Below are 24807 nucleotides of genomic sequence, written 5' to 3'. Positions count from 1 at the left end.
TGTAGGACGTTCTTTGGGAGGAACGCATCAAGGTGTCTGCTGGGGCAATTGGAAAGCGCTGGCATATTCGAAGACGGCAACTTTAACAGATCTATGAGATGTTAAAATATGATTAATTGTCGCCTACTTTTAGGTAGAGAATATTCATAAGTACTTTGAAGTGAAATCCGCTTGTCCTAATTATTCATTAGAATACTTCCTTTGGGTGATCTGTAAATTTAGTTATTAAATACTGTTTTCGGTTAATACTTTTGATTAACTGAACTAATTTGTCCATATATATGTTCTTAGTGGTAGAACTGCTTAGGGGAACATTTAATTTTCAAGAATCACATACACCTTAAATGAAGTGGATACCGTGTGGGTTTCATTGAAAGCTGTCATCTTCAGCTTCAGTTTTCAATTCGTACTCCCACATGTTTAAATTCAACTCACGTGCTGGACTTTTGGAAGCAGCTCAATAGAAAGCCGCACTGACTCAGAAAGATTATAAAAACTTCCTAGGCCTTTGCCCAAATGTGAAATATATATTTTAGAATGCGTCCCTTGTTAGACCCACAAAGTGTCGTCGTCGTTGTTGCTTTTGGCCCGGCCAATACGTGATCAGATCACACAAAAAACCGCAACACCGACACCAACAACAATCTGTGAGCGGGGGGAAATACCTTTCCATGCTCCTTTGAGTTTGCCGTCGCCATGGCTGCCATTAAAGATGACACACGCCAGCCGGCTGACGCCTGCTTACATTACGAGTACTCTGTAGGCATTCCGGTATCAATTCCAGCACGGTCATCATCGCTCATACGCACCGTATACCGACCGAGCGCGTCCCCGCCCGCTGAGCTTAATTGCCGAATATTTGTGCGCGACACTACAAAGGCGTTCCAGCAATTTGCCAGTCGAAAAAAAAAATGTTTACATTTTCAGGCAAACTTTTTGGCAGTCAAGGATATATGAGCCTAGGAGTTTAAAATTACCAAAAGGCACTAGCTGGAACGCGGATAAAGTCGAATGGTCTACGCGTTTTAATTGCCTCCCGAAGAAGGGGTTTCCTCCTCTCTAAAAGTTTGCGTGTGTGCGCTCGGGCGAAGCGGGCGTGTCACAAGCGAGCCGAGGACCTCCAACAGGACAAATCTCCTGCCAGACAAGCCTTTCGGCTGTCGACAGTCATCAAAGCGGCTTAAAGTTCCAGTATCCAGTGCAAACCGTCTGGGCCAAACAGACGCACTCTCTAGCATTGGGCCCGTGCTGGTAAGTTGCTTTGAAATTGTAGGCCTCTAGCTTATGTTACGTATACGCCAAGTGCAACAGCAGTCAGCTAAGTCAGTTAAGCTCATCGGTACTTTGCTTGCAGTGAAAATCGTATATCGAGAGGAAGTTTTTTCCATGAAATTGCATGTAAATTAGAAAATATTTATAAAGCTTGCTGTGTTCGTCATTACCTAAAAATATAACCTATCAGAATTTAAACTAACTGTATTCTCGACATAGGATTTTTATACCCGTTACTCGTAGAGGGTATATTAGATTCGTTGAAAAGTATGTAAGAGGTCGAAGGAAGCGTTTCCGACCCTATAAAGTATATATAGTCTTGATCAGGATCAATAGCGAAGTTGATTAGGCCATTTCCGTCCGTCCGTCTGTCCGTCTGTCCGTATGAACCCTGAGATCTCAGGATCTGTTGAGATTAAGTAGGCAGATTTTTGAGGTCCCTACGCAGCGCAAGTTCATTTCACCATCCTGTCACGCCCACAAACCGCGGAAAATTGTGGCGTCCAGTTATTTGACAAAAGGTGGCGCTTTGTGTATTGCCATTAGTAAAATGAATATTTTAAAATTTAGTAAAACAGTAACGGGTTTCCTATAGCCGCGGCATTCGACTATAGCGTTTCTTCTTGTTTGGATTAGAAATAAACTATGGAGAATATTGAAAAATTATAAATATTTTATGCGGATGTTTTAACAAAAACCATATCATTACCCTGGATGGGGGAGAAATAAGGAACATAAGTTGATAGGGTAGTAAGTTAATTAAAGTTAAAAGACCCCGTATGGGCAGTGACGTCACAGTCAGTTAATAAATTTTCCTTAGTAGTGGTATTACCAACAGATGATGCCAAGATGATTTTGTAATTTTTTTTTGTATCGGATTCGCAATCGAGATGCTTTATTGTAAACATGACATGACCTAATTGCTGGGGTGTATTAACATTCGATAGGCGAAGCTAGCGTGTTTCTGGTTTTCAAATAAAACGTTTTTTAATAAACCCGATTTAAAGAATAAATTATTTCGAAATTAGGGTAGCTCACAAGTATATTTATTTTGAGGCAAACATAACGCTGGGTTCTCTGACTGGTTTTCTAGATGATTGTTGCTTTCGCAGCGACTTGTTCCCCGAATAACCAGCTTGTCAGGTAAACACTCGTGCTTATCAAATACCAGTAACGACTTGACAAAAAAGAAAATGAAATAAAATTGATACAGGTTAAAAACAAAGCCAGGTGAAGCGAGCTATGCGCGCAAATTGAAGCGTCAAAGTCACACAAAAGTCAGACAGGCACTTTATTAGAAACAACAAATGCTATATCCTTGGGACTGGCTAAGTCGATAAACTTTCTGCAGGAGGACAAACGATGTCCAGAGACATGTGGCAACAGAGTGTAAAGCTCGCTGTATGTCTTTCTGAGGACGAAATGCCAGCGATTTGCATGCCACTTGGCAGTTAATAAAGAACGATGCTGAGTTGGGTCAAAGTAGTGGGCTCTTAAATAAGTGGAAAAGTTAAATAAACGCTGTTGGTTAATAATTTGTTGAGGTGCCAAGATATTTTGACATGTCTGATATGTATGCTATTAGTTTAGACTTTAGACATAACTTTTAACCGACCTCGAACACAAATTCCTTTCAATTCGTTTGAACGGCAAGCATTAGAACTATGATTACTTCAGATTCCTGGCTTCTCCAACATCGCAACCATCCTCAAGGGCGAAGGAACAGTGTATGCTGAAAATTATTCTAAGTTTGCTGTCAGGCTCTTTCAAGTACGCCCAACTTCTTAGAAGAACTTAAGCGGTTCCTAGAACCAGGTTCCATCCGCGTGCTGTCTGCTTGTACTCAAAGTTGGCGAGTTGTCGCATACGCGACATAAATCCAAGCACATACACAAATACTTAGCTATAAGTATGTATACAAGGCCTATCCAGGACATAAAGTTCTGTGGAAGGACACTTTTTGTTGCGGAATTTGGGGGGGTCCTCAAGTTGGAGCGCTTTACGAGAGGCTGTCAAAAAGCCAAGTGAGACGTTTGTCCTCACAGTCTTTACAACTTCCGGCTTGTGGCTTCAGCTTCAGCATTTTGCTTGGCTGCTTCCAAAAGTATTCAACAGGATGGTGGGCTCTAACAAATTTTGAAAAGACAAAACCACGTAGGCTATGTGCTGCAGTCGGTGGCTAGTCACTCGATCTTTATAAATTGTCTTCTGACACAAAACGAACATTGGTAGACCGCATAAAAGGTAGTTTTAAGACATGGGGGGTTAATAGTTATATATCTGTGTATTACCGTATTTGATTGGCGTTAACTTAAAAGCGTAATTAATTAAGACAGCATGAAATGAATATAAACAGGGCTTGATAGCTTTTTGTTTAATCAAAGCAAGATAAATGGGATTAACGTGCAGCTTTCATTGACACAGTGACAAACAGTGCGGCATTGTGATTTTCATTTCCTATACAAAGTTTTACATATGGTAAACAGATTCTCCTCCTGGGAAATGGAAAACTAACTCACTGGCAAGAAATGAGTTTTGCTTGCAACAATCAGTTGCAATCTGTTTGGCTGCAAACTGGGCTTTTCCATGCTATTCTTTTACTTAACTAGATCAGTGAAAGTCCGTTTATTATTACTGCTGAAGAAGTTATTAAGAAACTAAGGTATTACTTTTAGGAAATTTGCTTACCAAGGTTTTACCAAAAGATGCTGCTCTATTAGTTAAAGATGGATTATCAGTTGGTGGAACAGTTGTATGGAATATTATTTTGCTCGTAGGGTTATGGATTATTGATAATGGCGGCACATAGCTACAGCCTTCCTTTCTGTTTTAACATTTAGTCTTCACAAGCTGAGCCAATAGCAAACTAAATCTGCTTTTAGTTTGTAGTAAAATAATTAGGTTTGAGAACATCTTGTAGTTATCTGCCTTAAATATGCCAAATGTATTTACTTAAAGTATGTTTGGCCGTGTTTTTGGAGTTTACAATGAAAAATTGATATGAATTTTCCATTAAATTAGCAATTTTTAGCTGTTTAGGGCTGTGAAAAGAAACTCATCATTGAAATTATGAACCCCCATGGAATGCTAATGAAATGATGGGCGCGGCCCAACCCATTCAGGTTGGCCGCCTTTCACTTAACCTAAGCGGCTTTCCAAAGAACTTATGCTAATTTTTCTCTTTCCATCTGGCTCAAACATCTTTCACGTAAACTTTTAGATACAAATATTTTATTCTTTTATGAGTTTTTACCACTTTTTGGTATCTTTCCTTCTGCGAGCAGGCCGAAAATCTTTTTTAAATGTTTTATAAGCTGCCATTTTCTGCCTTTTTCATTCCCCTTTATGCCAAGAGTTTTTTAGTCTTTAATATTTATTTGTGTTTATGTATGAACTCGAATTAGGGAAATCACTGTCGGGGAATTAGGGTGATGGGCAGAGAATATCACAGCGCTAACTGTGTATTCCTCATTTAATGAATTGGATATTCATTTTTTGCCGCAGGATTGCAAATATTTAAAATAGCCTTTCACATAACATACCCAATTTATGCTGTATTTATTGTATGCGGTTAATTTAAAATATGAATTATTATGTTTATTTGTTAAGCGTATTTAGTATTTTTGTACGGCGGAATATTTCATATTTAATTCCTTTTGTTTTGCCCATTAAATGCGAATCATGAATCAAATTGTTGTTGTGATTTTGTAAATTAATAATCGGAAAAGAGTTGTTTTTTCACTATTTCACTATTAAAGCGAAGGAGCATATTGGATAGAGTAAAAGGGTATATTCGACATATATATTTGTATATTTTATACATTTCATACCTAAATCTGGCTTGCACAAAATCGTTTCCATCAGCTATTGGCCTACTTTTTCTGCATTCTCACTTTTCTCCAACGTGCGTTTGTAGGATGCTGATTTTTGTCTGCAATAGCTATACCCATTTGTTTACCCTGCGGCTCTTCACTAAAATGTTGACTTTCCCAGTCGAAAAGAGAGCGTAAAATCGAAAATTGTTTGCTATTTTGCTGACCCACATATCCGTTTCATATTCGACACCCAGCTGTATCTAACTCGCTGCCACGCATTGTACTGCGAAGCACATTTGTTTACTCCCCACACACACAAACACACACACACACACGCCCCACACACTGCAATCTGCTTTAATGCCATATTAAGGAAAGCTGAATGGAATTGAAAAATGGGAAAATGGAAAAGTGGAAAGAGCGAGAGAGCGCAAGGGGGCGGCGCACATACACACATGAATGCGTAAATAGTCAACAGAAAAAAGGAGGACGGAACAGCGGGAAAACTGAGAGCGGAGCGGAAGCAGAAAAAATTAAAAAATACTACCAGGCTGATGGTAAGTTCGGGTGTGCAAAATAAAATCAGCTACAAATTCTAATGGAGTCCTTTTTGGAATCTGAAATTCGTTGAAGGTGCGGAAGAAAAGTACATAAATTTGGGAACAGAGCGATGGAACATGGATGCATCTCCTTTGCTTTTTGTCTTTGTGCATTTACTCCGAGACACAAACGCGCTCCCAGTGCTAATTTATCATGTCAGATATGATTTAAAGCCCCGCCACGCCCACTTGCACACGCCCTCCCCAACGAGCTGCAAAGTATGAAGGATAGCGGCAGCAATAGCCACAAGCTTAGCGTTTATGGCTGCAGCTCAGCCACACCCCCACAACCCCACAACCCCCGATATTCCAACACTCCAATTCATTTCGAATTTGTTGGTCGTAATGATAAACAACGCTATTTGTTGAATAGCTATGACAGCTTAATCGGTAGAGAAGCACTTCACACACAGAGCATTAGCTTTATTCCTGCCAGTTTATGCGGATACAAAGGTAAATTGACAGTGGGCAACATTTCAGCCACATACTCGGATCAATTATCCAAGCAAATGCCTGTAATTACTGCAACTAATTAAGCGGCTAATCAGGCCGAACCAAATCTGTCTGTATCATTGAATGTACTGACCGAAAGTCCGCAAGCCTCAATGTGCAATTCAAATTAAAAAATCAGGCGTCATTATTATGTAGTGGTTAATCGATTGACGTTGAGTAATAATCATACCTAAAGGGCGATTGTGTCGCAGCGAAAAGTTAAGCCTGTATGCATTTCAATTGCACTTAATTCAATTGCCGTAATTAACTAAAATATGCATTGAAATGTTAATGATGTTTGGGAAACGTTTCGTCAGCAGATGAAGTTGTTTGGCATTGACGCTGGAAAGTTATGTTTCTGAATTAAACAGAAATATTTCCCTGCCTTTATTAATAATGCCCTACTATGCAGCACAAGTTACTTCGCTAGAAAATCACTTTTCTTAATTGTTTATTTCACTAAAGTTGACAATAAATACCTTTAATTACGTATAATTTGCCAGCGCTGTCACCTTGCATTGATTAAATGAGCATTGACAATGATTATGACTCCGAATTGCCGCAAGGAGGCACGAAAAGTTCCCCTCCAGGAACAATTACCAACCTTCAGAGAAATTAGGGTCGCAACCAAGAATAAATTAACGGAGTCCACTCGGTGATTTATGCAGTCTGGGCAGGTGCCAGGCATCCAGCAGACCTCTAATTGTACATAAGTATATACAGCTGCGCTCAAAATAATAGAGCTAACACTCGAAATGTTACCTTTATGCCCATTATATTAGTGTTCAGTAAGCTATAGGCAATATTTAGTAGCTGTCCTTGATACAATCGATTTTTAACATCATTCTGCTTAAGTAACCCTGCCACACACTCTGACTTTTCCATAACTTTTAGGATCTATTATGAACATGTAATTGACAAACAGGCGGGCTCTCAAAATACATTTTATTATAATTATTTACAAGTATTATTACTTTGACTTTAGGTGTTTTAGTGGGGTACATACAGGTTCGTTAGCCAGCCCACCAATCATGGTCAGTTATTTCCAGGACACGACCTGAGGAGGCGACATTCCGTATCCCGCAAGGCGCGGAGGTGGCAAGAAAGAGGCAAGGACTTGCGCTGGAGATGACAATAAATGCGCCTAATTAGCGGAAGGCCCCGAAGGTTGGCTGCTGATGCCGCTGTTTTGGTAGCAACATAAATAAACACGGGCAAATAGATGCCTTTAATTAAAAAACTTTCATGGAATCAAAGTTGCAGTAAGCAGTAAGTCAACCGGAGAGCAGTGCAAACCAGCTGGTTGGGACCAGGGAAAATTACGAAGGCAAACAGCTTAATCCCACCAAGCCGTAAGCAAAAACCAGAGTCAAAGTCGGGTCGAGGGCGCCGTTCCCCAGCAGCTACGTAATAAACAACCGTCGGGAATCAGGACCTAGGAGCAAATCAAGACTCGGAATAGGACAACAAAGGACCCGAGCAATAAATGAACACGTAAATTGGAGAATGCACTAATGGAGGTGGGACAGGAGGTCTTTAAAATATCACAGGCGGGGGCTTGGCCTTTCCCGAAATTCGCTTCTCCTTTGTTTGTTTTTCGGTCCCTTTGGAACCGAGGAAAATTCATTTTCGGCTGACAAGGGAAAGCCCCGAAGAGCGTGTTAGCTGAAAGTGAAAGAGTTAAATGGGAAACTTGGCTGGCCCGAAAGCGTGACACTTGGGCCTGCGAAAGTGCCGAGAAGGGATTTCGGGTTGTTTCTTGCGAGCCAACTTGAAAGAGATATGTGGGATGCAAATGGCAAATGCGAGGTCGAACCTGAATAAAGTTATTTAACAGCATAGAAAGGAGGCTCAAATAGAGTTGTGTTTAGATGGGACATGGGTGGAAAAGGTGTAAGATAAGTGGGACTGCCCACATTAATGGCAGCTTTCTCTTGGAAAATTTCTTAAGAATGAACCAAAAATTAAAGTTAAAAAAATCAGAAACTTATTTATCCGTCACAAGGTTATCAGATTTTAATAAAATTTAAATCATTCCATACAAAATGAAAACAATTTGTTAAGTAAAAAATATCGGCGGAAACTGGTAGTCCTACCATTTAGTCAACCTCACAAAAATAAATTAAACTTCACCAATTTGCAGCTACTAATAATTGTATTATTATTATTTCTGTATTAAGTATAGAATGGAAATAAAATAAAATAAATTAAAACCAGTGTTAGCCTAAAGAGATTTACCAATATGACGCAGATAGGACTTTTTTAATAAATAAGAAGTCGAGCTCGTTACGAACTTCGCCTAAATGCTTCCTTGGCTTGAAAACCATAACTTAACCTGTCAAGGCCGTGAGAGAGTGTTTTCCCTGCATAATTAAAGCAACGCATGCGAGATCAATGACCTCATTAAAACGCTGGGTAAACCACAAGAGGAAGCCGACATGTCAAGGAACGAAAATATTAATGGGGAGTCCTCTTGAGTTCCTGGCACAAAGGCGGAAGACTAAGCCAGAGTGCCGCCAAAAAGTCATAAACTTGTCACCCATTTTGCAATCTGTAAATGCGGTCGGTGGGGTATATCTGAATCCGCCCAGTATCTCTGTAACCGCCAGGCACCTCTCCATTCCTCGACTCTTCCGCTTGGCTAGTTGCCATGGAACGGCGGCCTGATCTCCGCCAAAAAGGGCAGTAAACGAAATTCATTAGGACCACTGTCGCTGGCCGCAATCTTTGCACTCCGATTGTATCCACCAGATACACACATTCTTGGCCATTTGTTATCGCCTGCAATTTGTCAATGTCGCACTCAAATTAATTCATTAAAGCACATTCAAAGTGATTATGGCTGGCTCGTTTCACCACCAGCAATGCCAGTTTCTCGTGGCGAATTAAAAGTTTTCACGCGTTGGCCGGAAATGTGCGACAGTTTGCTCATTTCCATTTTGAATGTAAATGAGCTAGCTGGACGTGGTCGAGCTCGTGGCCCAAATGTGTTGGCGGCAGCAAGCGCAGGCACCTGCAGAAGCAGCGGCAAACCTCTCGTGTTTAACGCTCTCACCACTACTGGCCAACAGCTTTTATTGCATTTGGAACTGTTTTCTGTTTGGAGGGCACCAAAAAGTTTGCTCAACAACTTTCACGCATAGTTTGGTGGCATTTCAATTAGAAAACGAGGCGGGTGTACGTTGCATCAACAATCTAGCGTGCACATAATATCTCAAAGGGAAAAAACACCATTTCCAATTTTTAGACTCGAAGGCTTTATCCCACAGCTAGGAATGCAACCACACACGAAAGGCGTGCCAAATTAAATTAGTTGACAGCCAGATTGCCGCAGTAAGCCATCACCCGAAGTGAGCCGGAGAAGTTCTTGGCCAGTAAATTGATAAACAGCAACAGAGCGATGAGGAAGAAGCCTGAGTAAGCGCTCGAATGAAAATTCAATTAATCCAATCGGCGCAGGGTGGCAGGCACTACACCTTTCCGCTCCGTATAATAATAAAACCAAAGAGTAGCCGGTTTGAGCCAAGACCGCAATTAATGCATTGCGGAAAATCCTGGTTAAAAGGGTTGCCTTCTTCACACAAAAAGTCATTAAAGACCCGCCCGGCAAATCCAAAAGGGGAATAAAACGGCAAAAGCCGGAAAAGGAAAACTAATAGCAAATGCAAAGAGACAGCAAGCCAAGGAAAAATAAAAGGAAACTGGGAAACAGCTGAGGAAGAAAATCAATTTGTTGCGTGCGCATAATTAAATTTCCCCGACAGCGAGTGAGAATGTAAGAATATTTTGTGAATCCGCAGTGAAATTTCAAAATGTTTCGGGCTCGTGGAAAGGGAGGACTTCGGATCCATCCGCTGAAGACTTAGGCCCAGGCCGCGCTCTGCAGACAAACAAGCAATTTCGGCTGCATAAACTTCTCGGCGCTAGCAAAAATTTGGTCTTGTAGTTGCTGACCAACTAAAGAGGTGGCAAAGAAAAACTCTTATTCGGGTTTTTTTGAGTTCGTGGCTGTTGGCCCCTTGACAAGTCACTTGAATTAGTTATACGGTCGAAAAAGAGGCGCTGCCTAGCCAAAATACCAACTGAGAGCTTGTAATGGGAGAGATTTTTTGGATGTTCACCACAAATGTATTAACTCTTTTGACCCAGCTTAAATATTAACTTGGAAAATTAATTTTTAAGTTTAAACTAATGCTGTTACTTTAAAGTCGACATGTAAAGGCATGTATTCGAAGGAAAGGCTCAATAAAAACGTGAAGTCTTTAAAGTCACGTTTGGCCTACAATAGCTGCTTTTTGTAAGAATTGGTAAAGATTTCCGAGCAAACTGGCTTGATTCGTCTAGCACTCACACATCGATCTATGAAAATGGAAAAGCGAAAGCGATTCGAATGACGAATCCAGTTGATTTCCCTCCTTTATTGCCTTTTCACGCTTTAAGTGCCGAACTCTTTGTTTTTCGGATCACACAAGTTTCCGACTTAGATAGCCAGGCAAAGGGAGAGTAATACACGCTTGTATATAAAGGGGAGCACCCACACACATATACCCAATGGAAGGGGAAAGACACCGAAAATCAAATAAAATCCGAATAAAAACGTTAAGAAGCGAATAGCTTGCAAGTTTCGTTAAAATGCAAATAGCTTTTAACGTTGATTTTGTTTAATGTTGAAGCGAGAAGTCCCCGAGGCAAGTTTAGGGAACCAACAAAAACCAAAGAAAAAGTTAGATTTCTATTTTACTAAAATGTTCATTACATCTTTAAATCGTTTATTTATCCGATCTAATATATATATAATTTTAAACGAATGTGTTTTTATTTTAGTAAGTCATCTTAAGGTAGAACAAGGAATTGTTATTTAGCAATGCAGACCGTGTGCCGCCTTCTGCCTTTCTGAGTATTATTAACATTAAATCGTAATGTTTTGGAAATATTTATGCTACCTTGAAACTTTTTTTCAAGTACGCTCACACACACATATATTTGTATTTTACTTGAATTTTAATGATGAATGCAAACTTACAACACAGAAAGTTCTAAGCTCTTTCATATCCCAATGTATACTTGTGAAAGTGTGTATGCGTTGATGGAGCACAACAAAATTTGCATAAATTCGTGCAAACAAGGCGATGGAAATTGTTTTAGACTTTGGTTGCCTGGGCTGTCTTAGCTTTTTTCGAAATTACATTTTCCCTCAGGCATGAACAAAAAAACATGACAGCCGAGATGAGAGCCAAAAATCGAGAGGGCTCGACAGAGGAGGACTAGTCTTAAACGACTTTGGCACAAAACAGAATTCAATGGATGTCAAAATCAAAAAGAACTTTTTCATGATTGCATTAGAAATCATTATGCCCCATGGCAAACTTTCTGTAATAGCTGTAATGAGTTATGCTGAAGAAAACATCTTCAAAATACCAGAATGGAAGCAGATCCATTTTTCTTTAGGTCATTGCTATAGGAGTATGAACTCTTTACAATCTGATTCGGTCCCTTTATGTCTTGCCAAGTATAATCATTACCTTCACCGCCCTACGAATGTTATTAGTAAGTAATTCAACAATTTTGATCAATTTGCTTTATTAGCCCAACATCAAGGTTTGGCCTTCGACTTTGGCGATGCCTTATGGACCTTAAAATCTCAAACAAGTCCTTGGAACTCACAACTAATCCACATGTCTGCAATTGAGTTAAGCCAAGGCTATGCTAACAAAACTCATTAATGTCAATCGGCATTTAGGGCAATCAAAAGCACAAGCAACGGTATCAGTCAGAACCCGAAAAAGTTGTGCCAAACTAACGACCTTGTTGCCTACAATTACGACACTCAAACACAACAACAACAGAAGAAATAAGAACAAGAGGAAACGCTATAGTCGGGTGCCGCGACTATAAGATACCCGTTACTGTTTTACAAAATTTTAAAATATTATTTTGCTAGTGGAAATTCACAATGCGCCACCTATTGTCAGAGGAAGTTTATAGGATGCTTATAGTGACGTTACTGCCCATGTAAGGCCTTATAACTTAATTTCTTTATAAACAGCGAAATAATGTTCCGATTTAAGGCATTCATAATAATATTATAGACGCCACAGTTTTCCGCGGTTTGTGGGCGTTAGAGTGGGCGTGGCTGGGTGCAATTTCGTGGCAAGTTGCAGAGGCATCTCCTTAATACGTGCTCCTAAGCAAAATTGTGTAGCTCTTATAGTTTTTGAGATTTTTGCATTTTTGGTTTTTCGGGTTTTGTGGGCGTTAGAGTGGGCGTGGCTTGATCGGAAGAAAACAATTTGCATTGGGAGCATCATAAAAACCTACATGCTTAATCCGAACTTTCTATCTTTTATAGTTACCGAGATATTAGCTTTTCTAGAAAATCCGAAAACCGGCTTTTGAGCCTTGTGGGCGTATGGGTGGGTGTGGCCGGATAGTAGTACCACTATAAGATGCGCTGGCATCTGAAGATTATACTTTTTGAATTTCAACATTCTAACTCCAATAGTTCCTGAGATTTCAGCAATTTTAGTTTTTTGCGATTTGTGGGCGTTAGAGTGGGCGTGGCAGGATGCTGTAATAAACTTGCGCTGTCCCGGGACCTCAAGAATCTTCATGCTTAATCTCAACGTTGAATCTGCTATAGTTCCTGAGATCTCAGCGTTCATACGGACGGACGGACGGACGGACGGACGGACGGACGGACGGACGGACGGACGGACGGACGGACGGACGGACGGACGGACGGACAGACGGACATGCCTCAATCGACTTCGCTATTGATCCTGATCAAGAATATATATACTTTATAGGGTCGCAAACGCTTCCTTCTATCTGTTACATACTTTTCAACGAATCTAGTATACCCTTTTACTCTACGAGTAACGGGTATAAAAATCAACTTTTCCGGCTCAAATGTTGCGAGTTTTCTTAAGGCTCCCTCAAGGTTATGTTTTTGCTTTGTCGCTGGCGACTAATTTTTGCACAAACAACGAGCGACACGCAAGGAAAAAACAAACCACCCACGCCAGCACCAGCACCAACACTGACACACACGACCACCAGCTGTAACGGTAATAAACAACAGGCCATCAGCGAAAACAAAAATAACAACTTTGGCAAAGCACAGTGGTTGCAGGCTCGGTCCAAAAGATAAAGAAATCTAACTATTTCGAAATTCAATGAGATTTTAATTTAAGTTAAAACAGTGAATATGTATTGATACTTCCCTAGTTATAGACTTCGTTATTCCCATTTATCAAGCCTTCGCTGTGGGTTACTGTAAGACCGTCCTCCTCCCATTCCAAGTCGTTCTCTCTTTTTCGCTCTTCCACAAATTACGCAAGCAGTTTCTGTCGCCAAAAGTAGACAAATTCGAGTATCCGGACTTATTGTTATCCCGTCGCTGAGATCAAGGACAAAACGAGAAATTGAGCAATAACTGAAGTTCCAGAAAGTAACAGATTATACATTTAATCCCATAAAGTGGAATATGTTGTTAATTGAATACAATAAATTGGCAAACATGCGCTAAGAAAGCAAAAACAATGTAAGAATGGTAGTGAGGTGCGAAAGAAAATACATGTTCAGCACAGCCTCTGGTAAGCCGACTCTCTTTCTTGTCCTGCGAGTTTTTCCCTCTCTACAATATGCCACAAAAAATAGCACCATTTCCTACGCGAATCCAGTGAAAAAGCGCACAATAATACAAGCCCAACAAAAAGGACAAAATCGCAAGGCGAAAGATAAAAGAGCGCGAATGCTGAAATTTTTTGTTCGACGCTGCAAGCGTTACATGTGTCACACACCCAGCCTTCCCTTCTCCTCCCCACCCCTGACCGTAAAACCAGACATGAATAACTGCCGGCGTTGCGAAAAAAATAGAACAGAAAAGATAACCAACCCAAAAAGCGGGCCCTCACGGCGGCCAAAACAAGCTTCGAGAGCGGTGGCACAGAAGTTCGAACAGCGACTTCCCTCCGGCGGATTTTGGCGCAGGTTTCGCCGCATAAAACTCGAAAATCATCAGCTACTGTGCCCAGAGTCGAAATCAGTCACAGATATTCTGCCACGCAGAATACAAAGACCAATTAAAAGCTTCAGTTTGCCACAAGATTTATGCGGCAGCAGTCACTGAGGGGTTCTTCTGTTTGCCCAGGACTCCTGCTCTGGGCCAATTTTTTAGCTTAACGCAAAGTTTATGCTGTGCGATACAAGTGTATTTGTCCGATTACAATAAGACTAACTAACTTAACAATCATGTTATTATTACCTATTTTAAATTTAACCTAAGAAGTAAAGGCTTAAGAATGTGTTCATCAACTGCTGTCTCGGACTATCAAAACAAAGGGGGTCGATGTTTTCTTTCCATCAACCATCGCTTCAAGTTAGAACGACGGACCGTTTGATTGCAAGACCCCGCTCCGACTCAGAATCAAACTAATGCCGGGACTGAGGTGAAAAGCCTCCTCTAACCGCAATCCAGGTGACAAACATTGTCTGCGGCGACGACAGTCGGTTAGCCGAACTTAACGCGCCACTCTTTTCGGGGGAGTAGCAGCAATTTAAATTGAAACAAGAAGAAAAGCAATATCAAATAATATTTTGCTAGTGGAAATGGACAAAGCCCCATCTTTTGTCAGAAAAAGCATGTTGAGTAACTGACGGTGACGTCACTTTCCATGCGAGGCCTTCTAACATAAATTTCTTCATCAATAGCGAAATAATGTTCCGATTTGAAAAATCTTTCGATAGATATTGACAAAAATATGGAAGGTATACACTATAATATTATGGACGGACAGACAGACCGTCAGACGGACATGTTTTAATCGATTTCGCTATTGAAACTGATCAAGAATGTATACACATTATAGGGTTTGGAAATGCTTCCTTCTACCTGTTACATGCTATTCAACGAATCTAGTATACCCTTTTACTCTACGAGTAACGGGTAAACCAATTACGAGTACAGGATCTCAGTAAATAGGTGGGTGTGACTGGGACCTCCAGATCGGACACCCAACAGATAAAGCACTCAGAACAAAGGCATCCCCAGGAGGAAAGGGACGAGATGTAACGCTTTTCACTGCAACCAGGGTAACCACATAATTGAGTTATTACACTCACTGACAACACTGCCAGGGCTCATATAAATTTCCACCAACGAGCAGCCACAAAAACTAACAGAAACACAGAAAAACTAAACAAAGACTTGGGCGGGACAGGCGTATATGGCCGAAAGCAAATGCACGACAATTTATGGAATCTTTCCCTGAGCTACATCGAGAATAAAAAGCGACAAAAGGTAATAATTAGACTGTTCTTGAAATTTAAATCCGATCTTTTTAGGTTTAGCCCACCTAGCTTACAAGCTATTCTCAACCGGCCCTTTTCTTATAAATTGCTTTCAAAACTTTCAAATAATTTAAAAACTTCTCTTCTTCCAAATGGTTTTATTATTAAGCCTAAAACCTTTTTAGCATTCGCCTTGTCAAAGAAAGAATAATTAGATATATAAATAAAAGAAATATAATTAAGCCAAATAAAAGAAAATGGTATCGTCTTGCAGTGTAGGTCTAACAGAAGGCGTTCATAACCCAGAGCATATGATAAATAACGCAAACACACACCCCCAGCCACGTAAAGACCCTTCTGAGATGTGTGTGTGTGTGTGTCTATGAGGGTTTGTCCCAAGTGCCACTCCCCTGATCCACTCCTCAGGCTGCCCCGAATACACCGCGCACATCGTTAGTACGGCGAAGAAGACGTCGACGATTCTACCGCTGAACTACGACCTCAAGTCACGGCTCAATGCATATGTATGCGTATTAAGGATGCTCCAGATACACACACAGTCGCACACAGACACAGCACTAACTGCCGTTTGGCCTGTGTCAATATGTATGTAAATAAGCGGGAAAACAAGTGGTTATAAATTTCCAAGGATGATGCCGCCGGGCGAATGAGCATACGACATTGCGTATACGCACCATCGACGGAAAACGCCGTCAACCGAATATAAACCCATGCATACAGACTCCTGTCTGTATGAGGGCATACCCTAATTACATTTTCCTTAGGAAAGGAGCCGCCGATACAAACTCAATAACAAAAAGGGATCAGGATAATATGAAAAATGGGATAGAGGAAAACCATATCAAAATAAAAGTACGAGGTGTGTTCAAAAAGTAAGGTGACTTTTCAAATTTCGCGGGCAACATATTTTCGATTATCGATTTTTTTGTTTTGTTATATTGGTACACTCTTCCCTAACATCTGTACCAAGTTTCAATGGAACATCCTCTTTTGTTTGGTTGTGAGAGGCGTAAAGTTACAAGTTATTTTGCGAGCTCGGCGATTTTTTGCTATCGAAAAATATGGATCAAAGGATTTGCATCAAATTTTGTGTAAAAAATAAAATTAAGTGCTCTGAAACACTTGAAATGTTGACAGTGGCATACGGTGAAACTGTTCTGAGTAAAAAAAATGTGTACAAGTGGTACAAACTCTTCCAAGATGGCCGGGAAGATGCCAATGACCAGCCTCGCTCTGGACGCCCAAGCACGTCAACAACTGATGAAAACGTTCAAGCAGTGACGAAAATTGTTTTGGAAAATCGTCGAATCACTATCAGAGAAGTTGCTGAAGATGTCGGTATATCGCTTGGCTCGTGCCATGAAATTTTTTCAAACGTTTTGGGTATGAGTCGTGTGTCAGCGAAGTTTGTTCCGAAATTGCTGAATTTTGACCAAAAGAACCGTCGCATGAGCATCGCTCAAGAGCTGTTGAATGACGTCAACGACGACCCAGATTTACTCAAAAGGGTCATAACTGGTGACGAATCATGGGTATATGGTTATGATATCGAAACCAAAGCCCAATCGTCCCAATGGAAGAGCCCAGGCGAGCCAAGACCGAAAAAAGCACGCCAAGTTCGATCAAATGTCAAAGTTTTGATCACTGTTTTCTTCGATTACCATGGCGTGGTGCATCAGGAGTTCTTACCATATGGTCGTACGGTCAATAAACAGTATTATCTGGAAGTTATGCGCCGTTTGCGAGAAGCAATACGAAAGAAACGTCCAGAATTGTGGAAAAACAATTCATGGCTTTTGCATCCACGATAATGCCCCTGCTCACTCATCTTTGCTTGTGAGAGATTTTTTGGCCAAAAACAACACCACAATAATGCCTCAGCCACCATATTCACCGGATTTGGCCCCATGTGACTTTTTCTTGTTCCCAAAACTGAAGAGACCTATGAAAGGACGGAGATTTGCAACGATTGAAGAGATAAAGACTGCATCGCTGCAAGAGCTCAAGGCTATACCGAAAAGTGCTTATGGGAAGTGCTTTGAGGATTGGAAAAACCGTTGGCATAAGTGTATTGTATCTGAGGGGGATTACTTTGAAGGGGACAACATAAATATTGATAAATAAATTAATAGTTTTTCTTGAAAATACAAAGTCACCTTACTTTTTGAACACACCTCGTAAACATAAACAAGGAGTATCTAGAACTAATGAAGCGTGTTAAGGAGAGAGGAATCGCCGTGGCAAAAGATCTATTAACTATGATATAAAATTAAAGCTCATTTTGTACACACCAAACTGACCCTGCCTGTGTGATGACCACCATCCTTGAAAGTTTTTAATATGTTTATTTCTGTAAACGCCACCGTTTCGTCGTCAATGTCTTTTATTACTGCTGCTGTTGTTGTTTATTATTCGCTCCAGTCCGACCCCCTTCGGTCTCATGAAACCATTTTATCACCAACCTCATGGAGGGGTTGTCCACTACAAGTTTGCAGCTTTATTACACTTCTCATAGAACCCCATAAAATTAAAAGCAATTTTGTCGCTGCAATACTTTAACTTTTGTTCGTTTCCCTGTTGGGTTGAAAGTTTTTCTTATTTATCTTCGATTGCACTATCACTTATAACTTGTTTTTCAACATAAGTAGTATCCACACCTCAGCTACTGTCAATATCTCTGATAAATTGGTGATTAATTACATCCATTACTAGTAATCTAAAAGTGTATACGGTATCAGTTGAAAAGCGACGGTAGAAGAAAATATTGTTACCGCTTCTACTCTTCTCTGTAATCGAAATATATATTTTTTGTCTATAATTTGTTAAGAAATTAGGGTTAATAAGCCTTTTATAGGCATTCGGTAACGCCAGTTAAGACATTAGTCCATTGTTTACCCAAAAGGTGGCTTTTTAAAATTACACAGACAGGTTTTCGCTGCTGGCATATATTTCAGTTGTAGTTTATTTGCAAGCAGTTGCTTGAATTTGTAACCATTCAAAAAAGATTTCCTAATTTAATTCGAATAGAAGTTTGCTTACGTTTTGTGTTCCGGTTGAGCCATATGACAGATAAACTTAGTTGTAGGACCTCCTTTACAAGATCCTTCAAATATTTATAGGCATCATTGAATAGCAGCTCGCTACTACTACTATAAAAAGGTTTCTTGAATGTACCTAGGCAAGCCTTTCCTATCTTCTTTTAACTTCCTCATTGAACGACTTAAGAACATGTGCCACGATGCATTTGTCAGCTGTTTTTCTGAATATCGTCAAATCAATTTTTTTGTGGCTTGGAATTTTCCAGTTCATGCCACCTAGGAATGTTCTTGAGTGAACAACGGATCCCTTCTTATGGTCAGACATGTCCATCTTCGGCGACTTTCTTCCTGGATAGCTTCTGCCAAAAGTCGTAGCCCGTCCAGCATCGTCATATTTTGCAGGATCTGGTATACCGCCTTTAACATTGGAGGTCCGCTTTGTCAGGTGCTCCTGTCCATGCGGACCTTTTGGTAAGTGAACTCTATGCCGGTGACTACCATGTTTTGGTTTGCAACATTTTCGCTTTGGAGGTTTCTTTTTTCCTATCTTTTCACATCCCCACCTGCATGGTCCTCCAGGTCCTCCCGGGCCGCCCGGTCCCCCGGGTCCACCCGGACCACCGGGTCCATCTGGACCACCAGGCCCACCAGGTCCTCCAGGACCCCAAGGCATTCCGGGCCCGCCAGGTCCACCAGGGCCTCCGGGACCGCCAGGCCCCATGGGACCACCAGGCCCACCTGGACCCATCGGACCGCCTGGACCATTTGGTCCACCTGGTGCTCCTGGTCTTCCACACTCGCCGGGCTCACTGTTCTTTGCAGTTGAGCTATTTGGAATAACTTTCGTAGTTGTCCTTTCGGTTGGAATGGCCTTTGTAGAAGATGTTTCCGTGGGAGTAATTTTCGTAGTTGTCCTTTCGGTTGGAATGACCCTCATAGAAGTTGTTTCCGTGGAAATAAAAGTGATCGGAATTTCTGTAGTTTTAATTTCTGTCGCTTTTGTGGACTCCTGGCCTTGCGGTGATGATGGGAGAGGAGGGCAACTGCTTCCTGGCTTACACCAGCCACTTCCTTTGCAATATGCTCCTAAGGGCAACGGGCAGTGCTCACCTGGGTCAAGCCAACACTTCTTTTCCGGGATGGGAACATTGCACTCCGGTTTCCAAGGAGGGCATATTTCCGCTGGCGGTCGGTTGTAACAACCTGGTCTCCAGGAGGGGCACGATTCGGCCTGCAGAATCTCACAAGGATCTCTTTTGATCATGTCGCAAATCTCCAATAGGTGACTTTGCAGGCGGTCCATGGACATCATTTCCGGGCTTAACTCGGCGCTAACTATCCTCTTCTTTGCCTCGGCTAACTGGGAAACGGATATCGGGTCAACGACTTTGTTGTTAGCCTGAACCGCAACCTCATGAAAAATTCGGTATTTTAGCCTCCTCTCATCTTTGCCAAACAATCCCATAGCCATGAGCATCATCGTCCCCGCTAGGAGCCCTTTTGAAGCAATATATGTGGAGGTTGTAAAAGTCAGTATCTTCTTTAAATCAGAGCTGGTTCTGACATACCATAGAAAAGCAGAGCGCGAGCCATCTTAGTCGCATGTATCCCTAGAACTGGTGTTTTGCTTTAATACATTTTATTTATTTATTTTTGGAAAGTGCGCGATAATCGAGTGATGCGACCATAAGATACCCATTACTCGGTTCACCCATTCATTCCCATTGTATGCTACCAGCAAAAACTCTTATTTTTATTTTATATAGAGCCCTCCGTTGGCATAACCATACACTGAGGCATAATACAAAATGCGGTGACGTCGTTGCCCATTTATGACTTCGGCGGTGCGAAGGTATTCATAGGATCTGCATGCTTTTTTCGAACTTTCTAGCTCTTATAGCTTATAATTAATGAAAGAAAAAATATGTACATAAATTATATTTTAACCACAGGTTCTGTTAAATACTTTTGGAGAAATACAAAATGCCGCCAGCTCTAGGAGTAAAGGGTATAAAAATAAATTTTATCGATTCGATCCACTAGATTTGCTAGCAAGGCGCTATGCCACGGTGAATGTACGAGTATAAAATGAATATTTTTCTTCAACATAAATGAATTATTCTAGTACGGTGGCAGTTTAATTTCCCTTCCTTTACTAACTGTCAGTTGGTTTATTGCCTGTATTATCAGTGTACAAATCCACTTGGTCTTAAGTCACTATTTAAGTGAGGCAACAAACTTTGATCCTGTCATAAGACATAATGCCATCCATCATTAAAAAGACCGCCCAGGGGCCGATGTGTGCCGCCACGGCAACAGCCATCAGATCATTGGCATTGTCACTTCGAGGCAAATCGCGTTGCCATGCCATCTCAGAAATTTCCGAATTTTCCAGGCCGATTATTTATGTGGGCCCGGCGACAACAAAACAGGAGCATCAATCATTTCCGGGCAATCGGATGACATTGCCCCGGGACCTGCCAGAAGGTGAAGGCCCCAACGAAGCATATTTTTAATATATAAATGAAAGTTTAGACTGTCATGTTGATGAATTGAAATATTGCCGCACGAATGCGTTACGCAGGTAATCAAGCATCAAATTGCCGGGGGCTGAGTCGGAAGGAAAAAATGATCCAGGAATAGCTGGGGCACAGCCTGAGCTTTACGCTTTAAATGCCTCCAAAGTGGATGTGCTGTTTACGTGGGATTGGGTGGCTCTTCAAATGAAGTAATCAAAGAAGGGAGAGCTCCCAAAGTAAACAAAGTCGGAACGAGTTGGCGGCCCCACAGGGAGTACCACGTGTTAGCCTACAATATATTTATTTAGTCAAATCAATTTTATGGCTTCCCCGTTTTTATAGCGCCAAACGTAGCTGAAAAATCCCGGCAGAGGTTGTCATTTCCACTTCCTCTACCTCTAAATTTGCAGTCGATAAACGCGTACAGAGAAAGAGTTCTAAAAAAACCACAAAATTCAGCGGAGAAGCTATTTCAGTTGGTACCTCCTGAAATTTATATCTCAAGAATATTATATACTGTCTGCAAAAGATTTTTAATTTGACATTTATCATTTTTAAGTATGTTTTTAGTTTTTTAATTCATAGACGCATAATGAAACATTTCATTGGTTATATAAAGCCTGAGGTCACTCTAATTTAAAGAGGAGTTATAAAAGGATTTATCAACGAACTCCTGCCCTCAAGTAGCAACACCTGATATATCTAAGCCTGAAAAAGTAATAATAAATTTAAAAATATGATATCATATTAAGAAAAAAATCTATACATTGAGGAACCTATAACCTAGCATTTGGCATTCTCACTGCAGTGTATGGATGTACGGGTGATTAAGTGCGGGGGTGTTTGTGTGTAGAAAAACGATAGGGGAAGCAGCACCAGAGAGCCAAACCTCTGCTCTGGCTGTGTGCTTGGCTGTTGATGCCGATTCGCAGGTGCGTGTGTGTGGCCCATCTGAACTTTTAAGCTAATTTGAAATGTTAATTTAATTAATTTGGGTGCGTAGTTCTTAATGAAAATGTCAGGAAGTCAAAAAAATCCATTGCTTGTGGGCCAGGAAAATGGGCAAATAAAGGTTATAAGTATGTCATGATGGCAGGTCTCTGTATTGTTAACGATACTGACAAGAGCTGTCATCTAAATTTTAAAACTTAAATAGATTTTAAAGTCTAACATAGAGATGGCATCAGTAAAATTATAACAATTAGTGATTAGTTTTAAGCATTCTTGTTGTAAATTTGGTTTCGTACAGTCTGAGCAGAGTATCTTTGAAAATGCTAGAAACTATGTAAATTTAAATTATAAACGTAAAATACTGGAAAAATAAATTAACTTAAAAACCTCCAGAAGAAGAAGACGGGAAGCATTATGTATAAAACAAAAAGCGCTCAGAATGATTCCCTCGAAGTACCGATTAAACGGCCTAGTTATATATTCAAACTTACTGTTTCCACTGAAAACTTTTAATGAGAAATGAAATTATTTGTGCATCCCTCTTTCGCAGGCAGGAACTACAATTTTCCAGCAATAGAAACACAATTATGGCGAATTCGAACAAAGCTCCGTCAAAGTTCGTTAACAACAATAATAGGGAAGGGCGCAAGAAACGCAGCTGCAACCACGGCATCAGTAGGGGCCACAAAATGTAATCGGCCAAGGACGCAGATCTGAAAAGGGCCCACTCAGTGAGCAGTGGGCAACGGTCAACGGAAACAGCAATAGCCACCTCTGCATCGCAACAATCGACAACAAGCGCAACCACAACAGCAGCAACATTAAGAAACCACACAAAAATACGCAACATAAATGAAGTTAACAATCTGTCAAGTTGCTAAATTATTGCTGCTGCTGACAGCCTTCTTCTTTCTCGATTCCCCCGGCGCTGCCTCTTTAGCCTTCGGCTTGAATCCTGCCTCCTCCCCTTCCTCCTCCTCCTACCACCCAGAAACCACCAACCTCCCGGCATCGGGTGTCCTTGTCCTGCATGCGGCCAAGATAGAAACAGATTTCACAACAACGCCAGCTACAAAATCGAATGCGGCTACGCGGACTTCCCTTGCGACAGCGACGGCAGCAACACTTAGCAGCAATTCAATTTGGCCGACAGCAACACAGCCAAAGAGTCCACGTAATGCGCGTGAGTCTGAACGTCAGAAACGTCAAAAGCAACAGCCCGCAACCCAGCATCAGCAACAGCAACAGCAACAGCAACAGCAACAGCAGAAACATCAGCGCCCGCAGCGGCAACAGGAGCAGCAACGTCAACGAATGGCCGTTTTAATACCTTCCTCGCTGCACGTTGATATGACGCATGTGCAACAGGGGTTCCAGAATTTCCTCGACTTTTTCCAACTGCATTTATCTAATGTCAGCGTCGACTTCCTACGTGATGTGGGTGAGTAAACACAAACCGAAAAACAAACCCATCAGAAACAGGCCAAGCATCCTTGTTTGCCTTGTTTGTTGCCACAGCCCTGAAAATCCCTGCCAACATGCATTTAGACATCGTGTTTTATCGATGATTTGTGTGTGCCTGATGCTCAAGTTTCCTCTTTTTTCCGTTCAAGCCATTCCGCACGAGACGGAGGCTGAAGGTGGCAGTTTATGAAGATGAATTGGCCGGCTGTTTGCTGGGGGTAAATGTTTGCCGGCAGCCAACAGAGTGGAAGTTATGGGAAACTTTGCTAATTGAGTGAGGAAATACAAATCAAGCGAATGAATTAAAGTTGATGTTATCAAGGCTGGCAAATCTCTGCTCGGGATGTCTTAACTTTTTCAGCTTTCGAAGACATTGCTTTCCGACCCTCTGCAAACTCATTTTGCATGCATTATGCTTTGATTTCTTTTCCCTCCTTTTCCAGACCTTTCCTTTTCCATAAATATCCATCGTTTTTCCAAGCAAATTTAAACTAATTCAAGCACGTCCTGCCTCTGATTCCTTTTAGAGTTGGAGGAGAGATGGGAAATAGACAGCCAGCTTTTACGCATTTCCCAGCAAAAGTTATAGCTTTAATTACGGAAACTTCCCTTCCTACTTTAAGCTATCTTTCGTAGTCGTTGACATCGTAAATATTTATGCTCCCTGCCGGTGACAACTTACAATTTCCTTTCTCAAACCTGCCGCTTTTTTGCGAGGAGACCTTTTAGTTTTGCGATTCTCGCTGAGTCGCAGAGAAGGAGCTCGAGCTTTAAAACTGACTAGGAGCTGTCACTGCTGGAATATCAATTTGCAGAATAATTGGACAACATGGCGACTGGCAATTTCACCGCACAGACATTCGCAGAGGCTTACACAACAGCAACATGTGTAAGCATCCAATCAATCCACAACACCCTGTGTGAGCTTTTTATATAATACAATTATCCAACTATTTCCCCGGCAAGGTCCCGTTTTATTTTGTCCTGAGGTAGGAGGTAAAAACCAGTCTACGAGCCTCTCGTTTTAGCCTCTTTTGTGCCGTTGCCAACGTTGGTCAGCATATAAACTTGCAGCCTTTTCTCCGGACATGAACTGCAACTGGGGACATATGCAACTAGAACCCATTTCAATATTTTGCAGAACATTAAAACCTGCAGTGCAGTAAGACAGCCAAGTTAAATTACGGCAAATGGAATTTATTTGTACGGATTGAAAACGTTACGTTAGTTTGGTTTGCAAATTGAATTTCGTTGTCGGGCACTTAAATCAATTTAGATGGCTGTGGGAGGAGGCAAGTTTCACCTGTTATTTATGACACCTTCGAGGCAGTCCCCTAAATTAAAG

At 41.2% G+C, this 24807-nt stretch overlaps 2 protein-coding genes across 2 annotated transcripts in view; one reads left to right on the top strand and one right to left on the bottom strand.

The window, feature by feature from the left end:
- The first annotated feature begins 952 nt into the window (after positions 1-952).
- LOC108114957 overlaps positions 953-24807 on the top strand; it is a 57193-nt gene continuing 33338 nt past the window's right edge. Inside the window, exons 1-2 of the mRNA XM_017226151.2 lie at positions 953-1251; positions 22549-23439. Coding sequence (XP_017081640.2) covers positions 22851-23439 — 589 coding nt within the window. The 5' untranslated portion in view covers positions 953-1251; positions 22549-22850. The remainder of the gene's footprint in view (positions 1252-22548; positions 23440-24807) is intronic.
- LOC121529800 (collagen alpha-3(V) chain) lies at positions 18680-20121 on the bottom strand. Its single transcript, XM_041817798.1, has 2 exons — positions 20097-20121; positions 18680-20025 (listed from the first exon to the last, which is right to left on the bottom strand). The coding sequence occupies exons 1-2, from the start codon at positions 20119-20121 to the stop codon at positions 18680-18682; spliced, it is 1371 nt and encodes a 456-aa protein (XP_041673732.1).

The sequence above is a fragment of the Drosophila eugracilis genome, unplaced genomic scaffold (genome assembly GCF_018153835.1).
Source record: "Drosophila eugracilis isolate 14026-0451.02 unplaced genomic scaffold, ASM1815383v1 contig_1897, whole genome shotgun sequence".
Lineage (NCBI taxonomy): Eukaryota > Metazoa > Arthropoda > Insecta > Diptera > Drosophilidae > Drosophila > Drosophila eugracilis.
The sequence above is the reverse complement of the archived record's forward strand: the minus strand, read 5'-3'. Positions and strand labels throughout refer to the sequence as shown.

Coding starts and splice junctions, on each gene's coding strand:
- LOC121529800 (XM_041817798.1), bottom strand. CDS start 20,121: ATGGCTCGCGCTCTGCTTTTCTATG. Junction 20,026..20,096: donor TCGCGCTCTGCTTTTCTATG/GTATGTCAGAAC, acceptor TTGCTTCAAAAG/GGCTCCTAGCGGGGACGATG.